General features: G+C 39.2%; 3 protein-coding genes across 12 annotated transcripts in view; 1 reads left to right on the top strand and 2 right to left on the bottom strand.

Annotated features, from left to right (window-relative positions):
* LOC114403483 (proline-rich protein 36-like) overlaps positions 1-15,686 on the bottom strand; it is a 32,922-nt gene extending 17,236 nt beyond the window's left edge. For 5 of the 10 annotated variants that reach the window (XM_028366490.1, XM_028366492.1, XM_028366493.1 and 2 more), the window contains exon 1: positions 15,533-15,685. The gene's annotated coding sequence lies outside the window, so the exon portion shown is untranslated. Of the gene's footprint in view, positions 1-10,984; positions 11,738-15,532 lie in introns of all 10 variants that reach the window. The other 5 variants (XM_028366494.1, XM_028366496.1, XM_028366497.1 and 2 more) reach the window with 2 other exon arrangements.
* LOC114401878 lies at positions 286-816 on the top strand. Its single transcript, XM_028364455.1, has one exon. It carries the CDS (start codon positions 286-288, stop codon positions 814-816), a length of 531 nt encoding a protein of 176 aa, XP_028220256.1.
* On the bottom strand, positions 2,159-2,872 carry LOC114401877. Its single transcript, XM_028364454.1, has one exon. It carries the CDS (start codon positions 2,870-2,872, stop codon positions 2,159-2,161), a length of 714 nt encoding a protein of 237 aa, XP_028220255.1.
* Positions 15,687-17,906: the final 2,220 nt, after the last annotated feature.

Genomic DNA, 17,906 nt, shown 5'->3' with positions numbered 1-17,906 from the left:
TGAAGTAGAAGGAGGATATATCCTTTTTATCCCTCCAGTTCGAAGTGTGAACTTGCTGGTTTCTTCCTAAATTTGCTGGGTTTATCCATCGTGAGCTCCCCGTAGGATGTACTCTATCTCCCGCTGTTGTTCGGCCTCTGGTCCTAACCCTCTCCCACCCACTCTCTCTCTCTGTCCCTATGTCTCTCTCTCTCAAACCCTCATAGTCTCTCTCACTATCCCTCTCTCTCATCTCTCAAAATCTTTCGTTATATCTTGTATACCTTACCATGTATATGTGGGAGAATGAGAGAAGAGAGAGAGGAGCGAGACACTGGTTGGGTAAGAGTTAGGAGTAGAGGTAAGAGAGATGTGAGGAACAGAGTAAGCTTTGGAAAGGAATCCCAATGGGGATATGCCGAGACCAGAGGAAGAGTACAACAAAAGGCAATGGTCGTGAACTGGAGAGATCACAAAGACATCTCTTCATTTTACTTTATAAGGTTTGCGGACGACACCACGGAGAGGGAACTTTGGCAGCAATTCAAAAGATGGGGTGATGTAAGAGAAATCTTCATACCCAATCAAAGGAATTACAATGGAAGAAGATATGGTTTTGTTCGATTTAAAGGGGTCCGAGATATACAACAATTGGCAAGGCAGCTAGATAGCATTGTCATTGGAGGTATGAAGCTATATGTCAATATCCCCAAGTATAATCGAGAGAGACGAACGCAGGAAGACACGGGTAGACAAACAAAGAACAAAGGAGGAGACATACACACACGATTTCAGAGAGCCACAGGAAATAGAGTCCGCCGACGATCAAGCACGTGATTGAAGTTCACATCGGTGGCGAAACCTTCAAGGTCCATGTCGTCGAGGAGTGCAGGTTGACGGCTTGTGAGAACCATATCAGAGGAAGTAGCTACAGTGACTCGTCAGAGGAAATAGAGTCCGCCGACAGCCTCACAGGTGATGAACTCTTAAGACCGACAAGGTTTGCGGGTGCAAACCATGAGCTTCCTTGATCTACGCCGACGGACCAACGCCCCAACCCCCCACACAACATTACCGTGCCAAACGACGGCGTCGGGGAGCAGATATCGACCGGATTAACCACCGGTTGGAAGGAGGATGGATACCCGATGGATAATGCCGAAGTTTCGCGGTTATTGACTGGAAGGAATGGCAACCTAACAGTCAACTCAAACATCGAGGCGCATGCAGCAAAAATCTCACCTTTGGAAAGCTACCTCAACAACCACGAGCCTCAGGTCTGTGCCTTTCACGAAAATAGGCAGAGAGAGAAAGGGGAGACTAGCGGTGTACAGAAACAACTTCATCAACCATCACGTGACTGGGCAGGAGACAACAGCTCAACAAAAAAGGGAAGGAAGTTTATGTAGCTGACGTGGCACATGAAATAGGAGACAGCTTGGGACAACAGAAGATCACAATGCAATATGGGCCTAACTTGGGCTTGTCATATGTTCTACTAAATGAACCTACAACTAATTTAGGCCTCACCCCCCCTAAAAATAACAATGAAGTGGGCTGTAAATGACAGGTGTATTCTCGTGGGAGCTGGTCTCAAAGGAGACACCAAAGGCAGGAAGGGCAAGTGAATGCCAATCAAGAGCAGGCAAATAACACACATGCAGACAGTAGAAGCAATGCTCCTCACAGTGGGACAAGAGACATCAGCAGTGACTTCAATAAGGAGGCAGTTGAAGCTGTGACTAGAGTGAGGAAGAACTATTCTCTCACTTGCTTACTTTATTTCATTCAAAATAACATATATATACATCAAGGAAGAAAGGGACAGCTTGACAAGACAAGCCATACTGTTGTCTTCTACAACAAGCTAAGCAGGAAAACTAAGAAAGCTAAACAACAGAAAATCTCTCAATAGATACACATAATTATAACACTCCCCCTCAAGCTGGAGCATATAAATCATATGCACCAAGCTTGGAACATATAAACTGAATCCTAGGCCCCCTTAAGGACTTAGTCAAAATATCAGCTGGCTGATCATTAGAGTTAATGAACTCAGTGGCAATCTCTTTGGACAATAGCTTCTCCCGAATAAAGTGACAGTCAATCTCTATGTGCTTGGTCCTCTCATGGAAGACTGGGTTTGAAGCAATGTGAAGAGCAGCCTGAATGTCAATCTCTATACCGCTTCATCCAACAACTTGCTTCCATCGAAAATGGCACTTTGGAAGACAATTTTGTTTCTGTGCTTCCATATAGTGAATGTCAAGGCAATCCACCAACATTTCCATCTTGTGGACTTTTTCCCTTCAGCAGCATTGTGACCATGTTGAAGGTAATGATCCCTGAGATGCTGTGGCATTGCTGATGACAAGTTAACCCATGACATTGACTCCCACCATAGTGGGAGAATGCTGTTGCAGGTGAAGAATAAATGAGCAGCATCTTCCTCTTTGTTTCTGCAAAAAGGACAGAGGATGTCATTTACCTGCACCTGCCTCCTGCTGAGGTTTTTCTTAGTTGGCAACCTATTTCTGATTAGTCTCCATGCAAACACTGCCGCCTTGGCTGGGATTTTGAGTTTCCATAGCTCCGAAAATTCTGAATTCTGATGAGCCCCCATTATTTCTCCCCATATCAGTTTATACCCACTGCTTGTTGAGTAGTAACCACTTGAGTCAAATTTCCAAATCCATGTATCCTCCTTGTGAAATTCCAACAGTTGCTGTGGGATCTCCCCCAGAAAAGTGTCTGCCATTTCAACTTCAGAATCAAAAAGGGGTCTCCTCCAATTGAACTTCCATTCCCAGCCCTGATTTGTGACACACCCCACCTGGTTTATCAATTGGTTTTGTTGACGTGAAATCTGATATAATCTAGGGAATTTTGCCATTAAAGGTACTTCATCAGCTGTCCAAGGATCTTCCCAAAACCTGTCCAAGGCCCAACTTTAACTGTATAAACCCATCTGCAACCCACAGCCTTCTTGTCAGGAGGAAGGGGAACAAGTTCCCAAGTACCACTATGTTCAAGAGCCTGCATTTCATCAATCATAGCCTGTCGCCATCCAGGATGACTCAGTGCCTCATGAATATTAGAAGGAATAGAATGTGAAGATAGAGAGAAAACAAAGGAAGAATATGAAGGAGACAAACGATGATAGCTTAGAAAGTTATAGATAGGATGAGGATTACGAGAGGATCTAGTACCTTTGCGGATGGCAATGGGCCAGTCTGAATCAGACGGATGAGAAGTAACAGGATCCATGGCCTGAGGATTGATTGAGGAAGGATGAGAATCAAGGAAGGAGGAAGGCATTATGTTAATTAAGAAACAAGCAGTAAGCACTGCATCCCCCCAATGGTGTGTAGGAACATGAGAAGCTAACATGAGTGATCGTGCAGTGTCAAGGAGATGACGATTTTTCCTTTCTGCTATACCATTTTGTTGTGGTGTATGGGGACATGCAGATTGATGTAGAATGCCTTTTGAAGATAAAAAAGAAGAGAAATCATGAGAGAAATACTCTTTGGCATTATCACTTCTGAAAATCTTAATTGTTTTTCCAAATTGGTTTTCAATTTCATTGAGGAAGGACATGAAGATAGGCAAAAGTTCAGATCTGTCTTTCATTAAATAGACCCAAGTACATCTAGAAAATTCATCAATGAAAGTTACAAAATATCGAAAACCAAAAGATGTAACACGGCTTGGTCCCCAAATATCAGAATGAATGGTGGAGAAAGCTGAATTACATCTTTGAACAGTTTGTGGAAAGGATGACCTAACATGTTTTCCTAATTGACAAGATTCACATTCTAAGACTCGAAGATTCTTCAAACTAGGGACCATCAATTTTAGTTTTGGTAGACTTGGGTGTCCTAGACGATCATGCAAAAGCTTGGGATTTGAAGTTGCTGAACAGGAGACAGAAAAGTTGGACTTCAAGTAGTAAAGTCCTCGTGATTCACGTCCTTCTCCAATCAGTCGACCCGTGCCATGTTCCTGGATAACAAAAGAATTAGCGGTAAAGGTTACTGAACAATTTAATGAACGAGTTAACTGACTCAATGAAATTAAATTATAGGGACACTGTGGAATAAACAAAACAGAATCCAGCTTCAGTGAGGAAGATAAAGATACTTGACCACTCCCTTGAGCTGCAACTTTGGAGCCATTAGCAACAGTAACAAGATGAGGAATTTTTGGAAAAGAAATGAATGTAAAGGAGGACTTGTTACCAGAAATATGATCAGAGGCACCTGAATCAAGTATCCAAGGACTGGGACCGTCAACAGATTGAGAAATACATGCTGTTGAATAACATGGTACAGAGGAAGATGGAACATGGCTGCTGGATTTCTCGGATTTCAGCTTCAGATACTCCTGATACTCTTTATCAGAGAACTTAGACTCTGATTTTTCTGTCTGAGTTACCTGAGCTACTTTGTCAGGGAAGCCATGCAGGGAGTAACAATTCTCTTGAGTGTGGCCCATCCTCTTGCAATATGTGCATTGAGGACGTCCACCTCTTCCACTGCGACCTCCTCTACTGTTCCGACCTCCCCCTCTCCCCCGAGATCCAACCATGGCTGATGTTTCCATTACCTCAGCTGGATTTTCTTCTTTCAGTGCATGAGGCACACGAAGCAGCCTAGTGATGAGAGAGTCCATCGATGGAACTTGGTCTCCAGCTAGGACTTGATCACGCACATGATCAAAGTCTGAATGTAGACTCCTCAAGATAAGAACCATATAGTACTTATCCAGCTTTCTGTTCACTTCCTCCAGCGAGTCAGCCACAAGGAACCTCTTCAACTCTTCCACTACAGCCCGAGCTTTACCTATGTGTGCAATCATATCATGGTTGGTTTGCTTGAGAGCTGTAACCTTCATGGTTGCATCAAACAGACTCTGAATATCATTGGCAAAGATTTCTCGAGCCTTCTTCCAGAAAGAACATGTTTTGAATGATCTAAGGATCTCCAAAACGTCTGGCTCAACTGATTGCCATAAAACTGCACAAAGCTGATCATCCAGCTTCTCCCATTCAGGTCTTTTATCGATTGGAACCTCCTCAGCAGCTTTCTCCAAGTGGTCATGGTGACCTTGGCCGAGAAACCACAGCTCCACTGAAGCGGACCAAGATAGATAATTTTTCCAGTTGAGTTTAGCTGTTGTGATGGTTGGAGTTCCGGAGAAGGAGAGAACTGGACCAAACGAAGCCATTTCTACTCAAGAACACAAAACCCTAAGAGAAAACGGAGAGATGAGCAAGGTCGACATGTTCCGAGTGTCGAAACCAAAAACTGTGGGCTGGAATGGCCTCAGGACGTGCCGACGAGGCGTTTGGCACTGGTCTGGCCGGATTCCGGCGCCGGGAAGACGGCGCGTGGCGGCCACGCGTCGGTGAGGGCAGCGAACGGCGAGGGCGCGTGACGGCGCGTGAGTGACCTGATGGTCACGCGACTTGTGGGGTTGGGTTGTGCTTTTCGAGGCGCACCAAACCCTGCTTGTCGCCGGAAAAAAAATGGTGACGGCGACGGCGGCGCGGCGGCGGACGGCGGCGGACGAACTTAGCTCTGATGCCAAGTTGAAGCTGTGACTAGAGTGAGGAAGAACTATTCTCTCACTTGCTTACTTTATTTCATTCAAAATAACATATATATACATCAAGGAAGAAAGGGACAGCTTGACAAGACAAGCCATACTGCTGTCTTCTACAACAAGCTAAGCAGGAAAACTAAGAAAGCTAAACAACAGAAAATCTCTCAATAGATACACATAATTATAACAGAGGCAAACACGGGAATAGCACAGGCCCAGGAAGGAATTAACATGTGGGAAATGATTCAACAATTGGGGGTGACATTGGGGAATGCAAAAGAGGATCAGCAAAGCAGAATTCTAGAAAAAATAAGAAGTATGGAGGACAGAGACAGGACAGAAGCCGAGAGGTTGGGAGCTAAGATAAATGATCCATGAACATAGCTTCATATAATGTTAGAGGTTTGGGGAGGGGAGTAAAATGAGCTGCAATAAGGAGATTGATTAACAAGGAGAATCTCATATGATGAGTATTCAAGAGACTAAGAAAGAAACAATTGACAAGTCATTATGTCAAGCTCTATGGGGAAGTGCTGAAGTTATGTGGGAGGTGCAACCTGCTAACAACTCAGCAGGTGGTATCATTTGCTTGTGGAATGAAACAGAATTCAAATTACAAAATAAGGTAATTGGTAATGGTTTCATCTTCTTGGAAGGGGAATGCATTAGAGAAGCACAAAAAGTATGCATTGTTACCATATATTCTCCTTGTGACATACACAACAAGAGAATATTATGGGATACAATGAGACAGCTGAAACAGTCATCCCAAGTAGGATTGTGGTGTGTGCTTGGGGATTTTAACTGCATAAGGAATCCAACAGAGAGAATTGGAAAATGTGAAAGGCTATATGGAGACAACAGTATACAGGAATTCAATGAATGGATTGATGATTTGGAGGTTCTGGAGGTTCCTTCGTTGGGCAGACAATTCACTTGGTTTAGACCAAATGGAGAGTCTAGAAGCAGATTGGACAAGTTTCTAATATCCCCTGAATGGAGGGACAGATGGCCTGAAAGTGTGCAATTTACTTTGCCAAGGAGTTTTTCTGACCACTATCCTATTCTACTTAGAGCTAATAATGTTGATTGGGGTCCTAAACCTTTTAGGATACTAGACTGCTGGTTAACAGAAAAATCTTTCAGGGAAGTAGTACACCAGTGTTGAAATTCTGTCCAAGTTTCAGGGTGGGGAGCATATGTATTAAAAGAAAAAATTAAGAGGCTGAAGCACAGACTAAAGAGATGGAACAAGGAACAATATGGAGACAGCTTCAAAAAAGTCCAGAACCTGGAAGCTGAATTAAATAAGCTGGAGGAGGACACACTGCACAGACAGCTGACTGACCAGGAAATCTTCAAAAGAAAGCAGCTGCAGGAATCTTTATGGATAACTGCCCAAGCCCATGAATCATTGCTAAGGCAGAAATCTAGGTCAAGATGGATAAAGGAGGGTGATTGCAACACATGCTACTTTCATATTAGGATGAATGCTAATAGAAATAGAAATTGTATTAAAGGACTGTTCATTGATGGCATATGGACAGATGACCCTCATAAGGTGAAGGAAGAAATCAGAACCTTCTTTTCCAAAAGATTTCAAGAAGCAGATGTTCAAAGACCCAAGATTGATGGTATTAGCTTCAAAACCATAGATCAGCAACATAATTCCTTGCTTGAGGCTCCATTCCAGGAGATAGAAATACAAAATGCAGTTTGGGAATGTGGTAGTGACAAGAGCCCAGGCCCTGATGGCATGAATTTTAAGTTCATAAAGCAGTTCTGGGATACACTAAAGCCTGAGATCTTTTGCTATATTCATGAGTTTCATGCTAATGGTGCCATTCCCTAAGGATGCAATGCTTCCTTTATAGCTTTAATCCCCAAGATATCAGAACCACAACATTTGGGTGAATATAGACCCATCTCATTAATTGGGTCTATGTACAAGATAGTGGTGAAATTGCTTGCGAACAGAATCAAAAAAGTCATGCCAGCAATCATAGAGGAAACACAATTTGCTTTCATTGAAGGTAGACACTTACTGCAAAGTGTACTCATTACCAATGAGGTAATAGATGAAGCCAGAAGAAGCCACAATCCTTGCCTTATATTTAAAGTAGATTTTGAGAAGGCATACGATTCGGTATCTTGGGAATTCTTGTTGTATATGTTAAGGAGGCTTGGTTTTAACTCACTGTGGATCAAATGGATTGAAGGATGCATCAAATCTGTCTCAATGTCAGTCTTGGTGAATGGAAGTCCCACACATGAATTCCTTCCTCAAAGGGAAATTAGGCAAGGGGATCCGCTAGCACCCTTCATGTTTAATGTGGTAGCGGAAGCTTTGTCAGGATTGATGAGGAGGGCAATAACAGAAAATTTGTACAAAGGATATTCAGTGGGATCCAAAAATGTTAGCATAAGCATTCTACAGTATGCGGACGACACCATATTCTTTGGAGAAGCAAGTATGGATAATGTGAGAGCTTAAAAGGCTACCCTGAGGGCTTTTGAGTTAATCTCAGGCCTAAAAATCAATTATGCAAAGAGCTGTTTCGGAGCATTTGGGGTATCTGATCAGTGGAAGCATGATGCGGCTAAATATTTGAACTGCAGTTTGCTAACTATTCCTTTTGTGTATCTCAGCACACCTATAGGGACCAATCCAAGGCGAGCACAAATGTGGGATACCATTATCCACAAATATGAGAGGAAATTGACAAAATGGAAGCAAAGATATATATCATGGGGGGGGGAGAGTGACTTTAATTCAGGCTGCACTAACATCAATCCCAATTTATTTCTTGTCTTTTTTCAGGATTCCAAAAACAATGGTGGAAAAGATAAAAAAGATACAACGCAGATTTTTGTGGGGTGGAGGACTAGATCTTAAAAAGATCGCATGGATTAAATGGGACCAAGTTTGTTTGCCAAAAGAAAAAGGTGGTCTGGGGATTAAGGATATTGACACCTTTAACCTTGCGTTGCTTGGCAAGTGGAAGTGGAACCTAATGCAAGAAAAGGGGGAGATATGGACCAGAGTTTTGGAGTCGAAATATGGAGGGTGGAGGAGTTTTCATGAACTAGGGAGGGCAGGACAACAATCTGTGTGGTGGAGGGATTTAAAACAAACATTCAATATTTCACATCAGGGAGACATTATTCAAAGCAACATGAGGTGAAAGGTTGTAGGTGGGGACAAGATTAGGTTTTGGGAAGACAAGTGGAGCCAGCAATAGCAAACATTAGCAGAGAGATACCCGAGACTGTATCTAATATCATCACAGCAGAACCAAACCATCAGACAGCTGGGACATCATATAGATTCAGGGTGGGAGTGGCAATTCATTTGGAGAAGATTGTTGTTCGATAATGAAATTGAGTCAGCCATCAATTTCCTAAGGGAGATAGAAGGCATGGACATTCAGCAGCAAGGATCGGATGAGTGGGAATGGCTAGGAGATCAGTCAGGAAATTATTCGACACGCAGTGCATATAATCTGATTTGGGAAGTTACTGCAAGAGGTCAGCAAGAAAAATGGTGGAAGGAATTATGGAAGATAAAAATTCCTAGTAAGATTGCGGTTTTTGCTTGGCGGCTGTTAAGGGATAGATTACCAACAAAGAAGAATCTGCACAGGAGACAAATGCAGATTCAGGATATGCGTTGCCCTTTTTGCAGAGATGCTGAGGAGGAGGTATCTCATTTGTTCTTCCACTGCATCATGATCCAACCAATTTGGTGGGAATCGATGTCTTGGTTGAATATTAAATGTGCCTTCCCCCTCAAGCCTACACAACATTTTCTCCAGCATATCTTTATACAGATAGAAGGATTAAGGGGCAAGAGGTGGAGGTATTGGTGGTTGGCGGTAAAATGGGCTATTTGGAAGCTTAAAAACAGAATGTTATTTTCCAATGCAGAATTCGATGCTAATCGATTGTTTGATGAAGCTATTTTCTTCACCTGGACTTGGCTTAGACATTTCGAGAAAGACTTCACAACCCATCTAAATCAATGGTCACGCAATATTAGACAGGGTTTTGTTTATGTAATGGGTGATACAAATAGAACAAATTAGATGTTCTCCTGGTATCTAGAATACCATTCATCTCTGGTGTCTAGATATAAGGACTGTATATCCTTTTTGTATTAGTACCTTTGGTACTGTTTTAATCCTATATATATAATACATTTATTTTGCTGATAAAAAAAAAACATATCTTGTATGATTGTATAACTGTAATTGTGTAATTATATCCTTAATTACATAGCCCAACTGTAGGTTACCATATATAGTTTTTTTAGCAAACTTCAAGGCTAGAAATCAGATTGTATCCTATTATTTAAATGAGAATTCTCCAGAGGAGAGCACACAGTTTTCATCCTAATTTCCCTAAGTTTAACAATAATGTATAATTAATATATGCAATTATTAACCCACATAAATATTCTTTTTTGTTTGGTGGCATCATCATGACCATGCCCATTCAGTTAGTGAGACATCGTAGATCTTACACATCTGCTAGCACTGGAATATTTTATTTAAAATTATTCTCATTGTTTCACAGAGGAAAATGACAATATTTTATCATCAATGTCAGTCATTCTATATGATGAAATAATGCTGCTATTACTTTCCATACAAAAGCTAATTTCTTATCATAATCATAATAGAATTAAACTAGTGCATAGCATAGCATTGAGTAAAACCTGACCAACAAGAAACAGGGCAGGATATATCCACTTTGTCTAGTGTTTGGTTTGGTTTCAAGGAATCCAACTTGAAAGAGCTATGAAGTTTAGGCATAGAATGCAAGAACAAGGGTGTGTTTGATCATTCTTTTGTTTTTTAGTTTTGAAAAACTATTTTATGTTAGAGTCTTCAGATAATTTGAGAGAGAAAAAAAAACTGAGGGAAAGAAAAGTGTTAATCATCAATGTTTCCATGGTCTCCACAACCACCTCACGTCGCAATTATAGCTTTGTAATCCCATTTATCCCCAATTTTCAATGATATTAAGAGTTGACATAACTATAAGCACAATTTAAAACACTAAAAAGAAACCACCAGAAGCACTCCACAAATAACCTACAACAATTCAATCCAATAGGTAAACAATAAAAGTGCAAGAGAAAAATATGAATATTACACAAATGTGCACAAAGTTAGATCTTAAAAAAGATTAAATGAGAAAAGAAAATGAATAAAACTGTGGTGGATCTCTATCTTACTGAATCATTTCAGATCAATCAAAGAGGTTATTATGAATTGTATACTATTGTAATTAGTTAGTTGATGAGCTGGAACAATTAGTTTAGTGATGAGCTGGAAGTCAGATAGGTTTGCTTTCTGTTGTAAATTCTGTTGGAAGTAACCATTCTCTCTTGTACCTATATATACTTATCGCTATCAATTGAATGGTCAAGAGGAATCATTTGCAAAGTTTCCAGTCAAGTTTTTCTTCTCTTTTTCTGTGTTAGAGCTGGTTTTATGGTATCAGAGCTGCTCGTGAGCTCTGCTGCCTTGTGTTGCTTCCTCTTCTGAAGTTCTATTCGGTCAGGTAACAGATCCCATGCAAAACCCTTCAAGTCACTACTATGTTTATCCAGGAGAAAACCATTTGATTCCACTCGTGAGTCCTTTGCTGAATTGGAAGAATTATCACACATGGGCGAAATTGATGAAGCGTGTGCTGATCTCTTTTGGTTTCAGATCGATTTGATCCAAGCTACGATGGTTGGGAAAGATGCAACAATCTGATTCATTCTTGGATTGTTAATTCCATTTCGCCGTCGGTTGCTCAGATAGTTCATGTGGAACTATCTACTGTTGTTTTGAAGAATCTGAGAGAGAGGTTCTCTCGAGGAGATTTAGTGGAAGTCACCAAATTGCAACAAGAATTGTAGTCGTTCAAGCAAGGTAACCTTTCAGTTACTGATATCTTTACAGAACTCACTGTTTATTGGGAGGAATTAGAAAATTACAGGCCTGTGGTTGATTGTAACTGTGATTCGAAGAAATACAGGGAACAAGATTATGTGATGCAATTTTTAATGGGGTTGAATGAGTGTTATTTGGTGATTAAAATGCAAATTCTTTTGATGGACCCGCTGCCACCATTGAATCATGTGTTTTCTATGGTCCTACAATATGAGAGACAAAATGGGTTAGATGAAGGAGATGAAAATCAAGTTGTCATAAATGTTGCTGACAGTAAGAGATTTTATAAAGGAAAGACATCAGGAGGTAAAGTTTACACATTATTAGAGTATAGGAGCAGAATTACTCCTTTTCTGCCTTTTAACTGTTGATAGTTATGTTAACTGAGTTAGTTACACAACTAACCTCAGGTTAGTTGACAGTTACTATTGTTAGTTGTAACAACCTTCAGCTCTAGCTAGTATAAATTCTAGAGATGTAACTACTTTCAGTTGAGTTAGTTAATATCAAAAACTCCATTTTTTAGTTTAATCTTTTTCTCTCTTTTCGATTCTGAAATCCTTTTATGGTATCATAGAGCTTGTTCGATCCTTGTGTTGTTAATGGCTTCCGCAAATAATTTTCAACCTCTTCCTCCTCCACTGCCAAGTTCTTCAGCTCCGCAGATTCTTTTATTTTGGTGACTATGGCTTCAACACCGGCGATGGTGGTTCCTCAACCGTTTTGGCGACGGCGGTTCCTCAACTGTTTCCGATGGCGGCTCAGCCTTTTCCGACAATGTCGGAGTTTCCGAAGGCGACTCAGCCTTTCCCGATAACGACAGAGTTTCCAATGATGACTCCAGTGTTTGCAACACCGTTTCAATCGATCCCTACTCCAACGGAGGCGATTCCGGCAACCGCAACGTCTTCGTCTTTGCAGCCTTACTCTTTCTCACATGTGATCTCGGCGAAACTTACAAACTCGAACTACTCGCTTTGGTGTCAGCAAGTTCAACCTGTATTGAAAGGTCATCGTCTTCATCACTTTCTGGTAAATCCTACTATTCCTTCGTGTTTCAGAACCCTAGCAGATCGCAATCTTGGAATCTCTTCTCCGGAGTACCTTGCTTGGGAATCACAGGATCAGTTGCTGCTGTCTTGGCTTCAATCGACGATCTCTCCTAAGGTACTTCCTAGGCTCCTTGAATGTCACACCTCGTGGCATCTATGGGATAGGCTACATTCTCACTTTCGTTCTTTAATTCAAGCAAAAACTTGTCAACTAAGAACTGAGCTTTGTAGTATACAGTTGCAAAATAAGTCTATATCTGAGTACTTGCTACAAATTCAGACTATTGTTAATTCACTTGGTTCAATTGGAGTCACTATTTCTCCTGATGAGCAACTTGATGTTATTCTTGAGGGGCTACCCAAGGATTATGAGTCCACACTAATCTGCAGTAAGTTTGAAACACTTTCCATTAATGAAGTTGCAACGTTACTGCTAGGTCATGAAGCTAGGCTTAATAGGTTTCAGAAACTTGACTCCCAAATTAGTGATAATTTGATTCAAGGGGCTTCTACTAGCTCTGCTGTTAATTTCTCCCAAGGAGCTTCAACTTCTAACAGTACTGCCTATGTCCAACCAGTTCAAGTGCTAAAAAAATTTCCAAGTTCCTCCAGTTGTAGCTCAAGCACTCAAATTGTTGATGCCGCTCAAGCTCACCTCACTTAAGGGAATTATAATAATTCCAATGTTTCAAACAATGGTAGCAGATTTTTTCTAGTAGAGGTGGACGTAACTATGGAGGTAGAAGCAATGCTAGTAGAGGAGATGGCCATGGTCGTGGTAGGTTTGCAAATGTTCAATGCCAAGTTTGTCACAAATTTGGTCATGAGGCTTCATTTTGCTACCATCGCTATGAAGAAAATTATGTTGCTACACAGCCCATGGCTTATGAAAACACACAAATCACCTCTTCAGTTCAGCAACCTTCCACTCAGCAAGCTGTAACACAAAAACTTCCCTCTGCTCAGGAATACACGCCTATCATGGCTCCTTTTCCTTACTACTATCCTCAAATGCCATACGTGCATAATGCTGGAGTTCAAGCAACTCTTCCTCCTCAAGCTAACAATTGCTACTGCTGGTTCAGCTCCTTCAAACAGTTGGTATCCAGATTCTGGTGCCTCCCATCATGTCACTAATGTTTCTCAAAACATTCAGCAGTTGACACCTTTTGAAGGTTCAGAGATCAGATAACCATTGGTAATGGGCAGGGTATTGATATTAATTCCACAGTGCTAACCTTATCTCCATCTCCTTTAAACCCTAAGTTTTCTCTCATTCTTAATAATTTGCTCTTTGTTCCTTCAATTACTAAAAATTCAATTAGTGTGAGTCAGTTTTGTAAGGACAATTTGGTCTATTTTGAGTTCCACCATACCTTCTGTTTGGTGAAATCACAGGTTTCTAAAGAACTTCTTCTCAAAGGCTAGATGGAACAAGATTTCTCTACCAATTTCCTGACTTGCTTCAACTTCCCAAGTCGAAGTCTTTTGTGTTCACTACTGTTTACTCAAGTTCTAGTTCTGATTCTGTAAATAGTACTCAGAATAATACTTCTGTTGGCACTTCTGCCACTTGTAAACCTTTTTCTGCTGCCACTTGGCATGCTAGTGTACACTATTACAGAACCCTCTTCATATAACCAAGCTATCCAAAACACCTGCTGGGTTGATGCCATGAATGCAGAATTGAAAGCTTTAGAAGCAAATCGTTCATGGAAAATTGTAGAAAACCTCCACATCTGAAACACATTGGAAGTAAGTGGGTCTATAAGATCAAAAGAAAGTTGGATGGTTCAATAGAAAGGTACAAGGCAAGATTGGTTGCCAAGGGACACACACAAACTGAACGGGTGGACTTCTTTGATACATTTTCACCAGTAGCAAAGTTAACTACTATACGTTGTTGGCTCTTGCATCTACTCAAAACTGGCTTGTTCACCAATTAGATGTAAATAATGCCTTTCTTCATGGGCACCTTGAAGAAGATATATATATATATATATATAGAAGTGCCCAAAGGAGTAAACTGTAAGGAGGAAAATAGAGTTTGCAAGCTCTTGAAGTCACTATATGGTTCAAAGCAAGCAAGTCGCAAATGGTATTTGAAATTATCCAGCTTGCTGATGAATCTTGGACACACACAAGCTACAAAAGATTACTCCCTATTCACAAAATCAGTTGATGGACAAATGTTAGTTGTTAATTGTTAGTTTTTTGTTAGCGAGGGTAATCGAATCCATGACCTTTTCCTCCCTCCCTTCTTCTTTTTCGCACCAAGCCAACCTTATAACTACCGAGAATGTAACAGCTAATCCAGTTTTTCACAAGTGAACCAAACACTTAGAAATTGATTGCCATATTGTGAGGGAAAAGAATTAGGCAGGATTGATGAGATTGCTTCCAATCACTTCTCAGGATCAAACAGCTGATGTTTTCACCAAGGCATTACACCCTTCTCACTTCCAGAAATTCATTTCCAAGCTAGGATTGCTAGATATCTACCATCCTTAGCTTGCGGGGGGATACTATGAATTGTATACTGTTGCAATTAGTTTAGTGATGAGCTGGAAGTCAGATAGGTTTGCTTTCTGTTGTAAATTATGTTAGCAGTAACCATTCTCTCTTTTACCTAATACCTATACATACGTATCGCTATCAATTTACTGGTCAAGAGGAATCATTTGCAAAGTTTTCAGCCAAGTTCTTCTTTTCTTTTTCTGTGTTAGAGCTGGTTTTCGAGGGAACCAACTGTTGCAACCTATGTAACTACTTCAAGAGAAAAAAATACACACAAAAAACGCACCTCAATCTACAAATGAAAATTATCAGAGAAAAAAAAACACGAAAACATCTTATCACATAAGCGAACACGAATTTTAAAGAGGTTAAAGCAAAGCCTAACACGCGATGTAAGTGAACGAATCAGAGAGAGGAAGTGAGAAATACCTAATTCAAAACAGAGATCGATGTCGATTTACTGAGGAAAGGAGAGCACGAATCGCAGTAAAGGAGTACAGCAGGTTCACGATTCGGGAATTAGGGCCCCATTCTGCAGCGCCAAAAAATTGTAGCAAACAACGAAAATTAAAAAACGCAACAATAGTCGGCTATTAAATGTTTTTTTTAATTAAAATTTTAGGAGTGACGGTTTTATGTTTTAACCCAACTCTCAATCCATTAAATAAAAAGTGACAGGTTAATAAACTGTCTGATTATCACATTATTTCTTGTTGTAGCTTGTCTTAATTGCCACAAAACTTATATATATAAATTTTAACCATCCCACATCAAGTTTAAAACTCTTAAAAAATAAACATGATTTATAGATGATGCATAATTACTTTGATAAATTATATATTTTAATTTTGTAAATTTTATAATTTCACATAGATTTAAATATTTTATACAATTTTACATATATTTAAATATTATATAAAAAATTATTATGTTTTAATCTTCTATTTTTTTTTTCATGTATAAGTTTCAATCTTTACATATTATATAATGTTAAGTTTTAATTGTTATCTTTAAGTTCACAATCGGAGACCTCCTCTTAGTGCTTTCTCACCATTTTTGCTTTTCTTTTTAATCTTGTTCTTGGTTTTTTTTTTTGTTAGATGGCTTCCGTATGTATCAATATCTATATACTAAAGTTGAAGTATGTGAAATATACTAAAATATCCATAGTTGAGAGCTTGACAGCTGTCCATTTTTTTGGTTTTTTGGTCATTTTATGCCCTTCCAGCTTTGGCTTGGTTTTGTGCCACCTGTTCCTTTGTTTTGTCTAGCTTTGGCTTGGTTTTGTGCCACCTGCCTGCTGTGTTTCCTTTTTTCTGCCACGTTGAGATGTTTCCTCTCTCTTCATCTCTTCTTTACACAAAGCCTGAGCATTTTCTGCTTTTTGTTTCTGTTCTCATCTTCATTCTATTTTTTGTTTTTACGATTTTGGTTTGGCTTTGAGGATGGGTTGGGTGGCCATGCTTTATCTCGCCGTCATTCTTGCACTCAACCGAGTTTCCCTTTCTGGGCTTGGCTTTAAACTATAAAATTTAGCCTTCGAAGTTAGGGTTGGGGTAGGGTTCCAGAAGCGTGTTCTTCCTTTTCCAAAACCAATATATAAATTGTCCCACAGCAACACGTTTCTTTTTTTTTCCCACTTTTTCCTTTTGTTTTTTTTTTCTCACTTTAAATTTTTTAAAAATCATGCAACGCACGGGTCCCACACCTAATTTTTTTATTATAAAGTTAACAAAAATAGAAATAACAATATTTTCTTATACGTATATTTTTGGATTCTAATGATATTGTGTATTTGATTATATAAATAAAATAAAGAAGACATGTATAATTCTTTTAATGTAATAGGAATTACTGATTTATCAAGTCTATTTTTGTTATGATATTTTACTCCCTATGATATTGTGTGTATATGTAAATTTGTTTGGGCCCCTTGGGTGGAGTACCCTCAGGTATAGGGTATTTTGTTTTTCTGAATTATGATGGATAAAACGTTGACTTGACTGATGGATAAGGTTGTGTTTGCAGAAATTGATTGTTCAAGTGCTTGCGGTGTGAAGAATCCATGATTCACTTGGGGAGGATATCACATTTTTGCATTAATTCCTCACAATGTATTTGATTGTGCAAGTAGAAGATTCGCTTTATATTAACTACAGTTTTCTTTAATATCGCATTCTTTTTCTTTATTTTCTTTTAGGTGGATTTGACACCATGCATGCTGCGGCAAGGTAATTTGAATTTCGTGATTAGGTGTTTTTGGTATTGTTTAGGCGTAAGAAATATTTCGTATTATTATTATTATTATTATTATTATTATTATTATTATTATTATTATTATTATTATTATTATTATTATTATTATTATTTAGTTTCAGGGCTTATGATCGAGCTGCGATCAAGTTCCGTGGCGTTGATGCAGATATCAAAAGGAAATCAACCTTTCTAAAATGTCAATGATAATTCAACATGTCTCTGAATCATTTGTAAATTAGTTAGTAATTTAACCTATTATTGTAAGATAAAATAAAATTATTGTATCATGTAATCATTTTAAAAATTCACAAATATTTATTGTTTAAGAAGTAAACGTTCAAAAATACAAAACTATGAATGTTAATTAAAATAATATATCTCACATTTTAAATTAAGAAAATATGGTTGTATTTTATTTGAATTTTAAATATTACTGACAAATCCTTTTCTACTAGCATGATCCATTTATGCAACAATAGTTTTTATTTAAATTATTTAGGATCGAAGTGGTGATATTAAATTATTTGGATAGAAGTTATAAAGCAGG

The sequence above is a fragment of the Glycine soja genome, chromosome 20 (assembly GCF_004193775.1).
Source record: "Glycine soja cultivar W05 chromosome 20, ASM419377v2, whole genome shotgun sequence".
Classification (NCBI taxonomy): domain Eukaryota; kingdom Viridiplantae; phylum Streptophyta; class Magnoliopsida; order Fabales; family Fabaceae; genus Glycine; species Glycine soja.
This window is presented reverse-complemented; position numbering and strand designations above follow the sequence as displayed.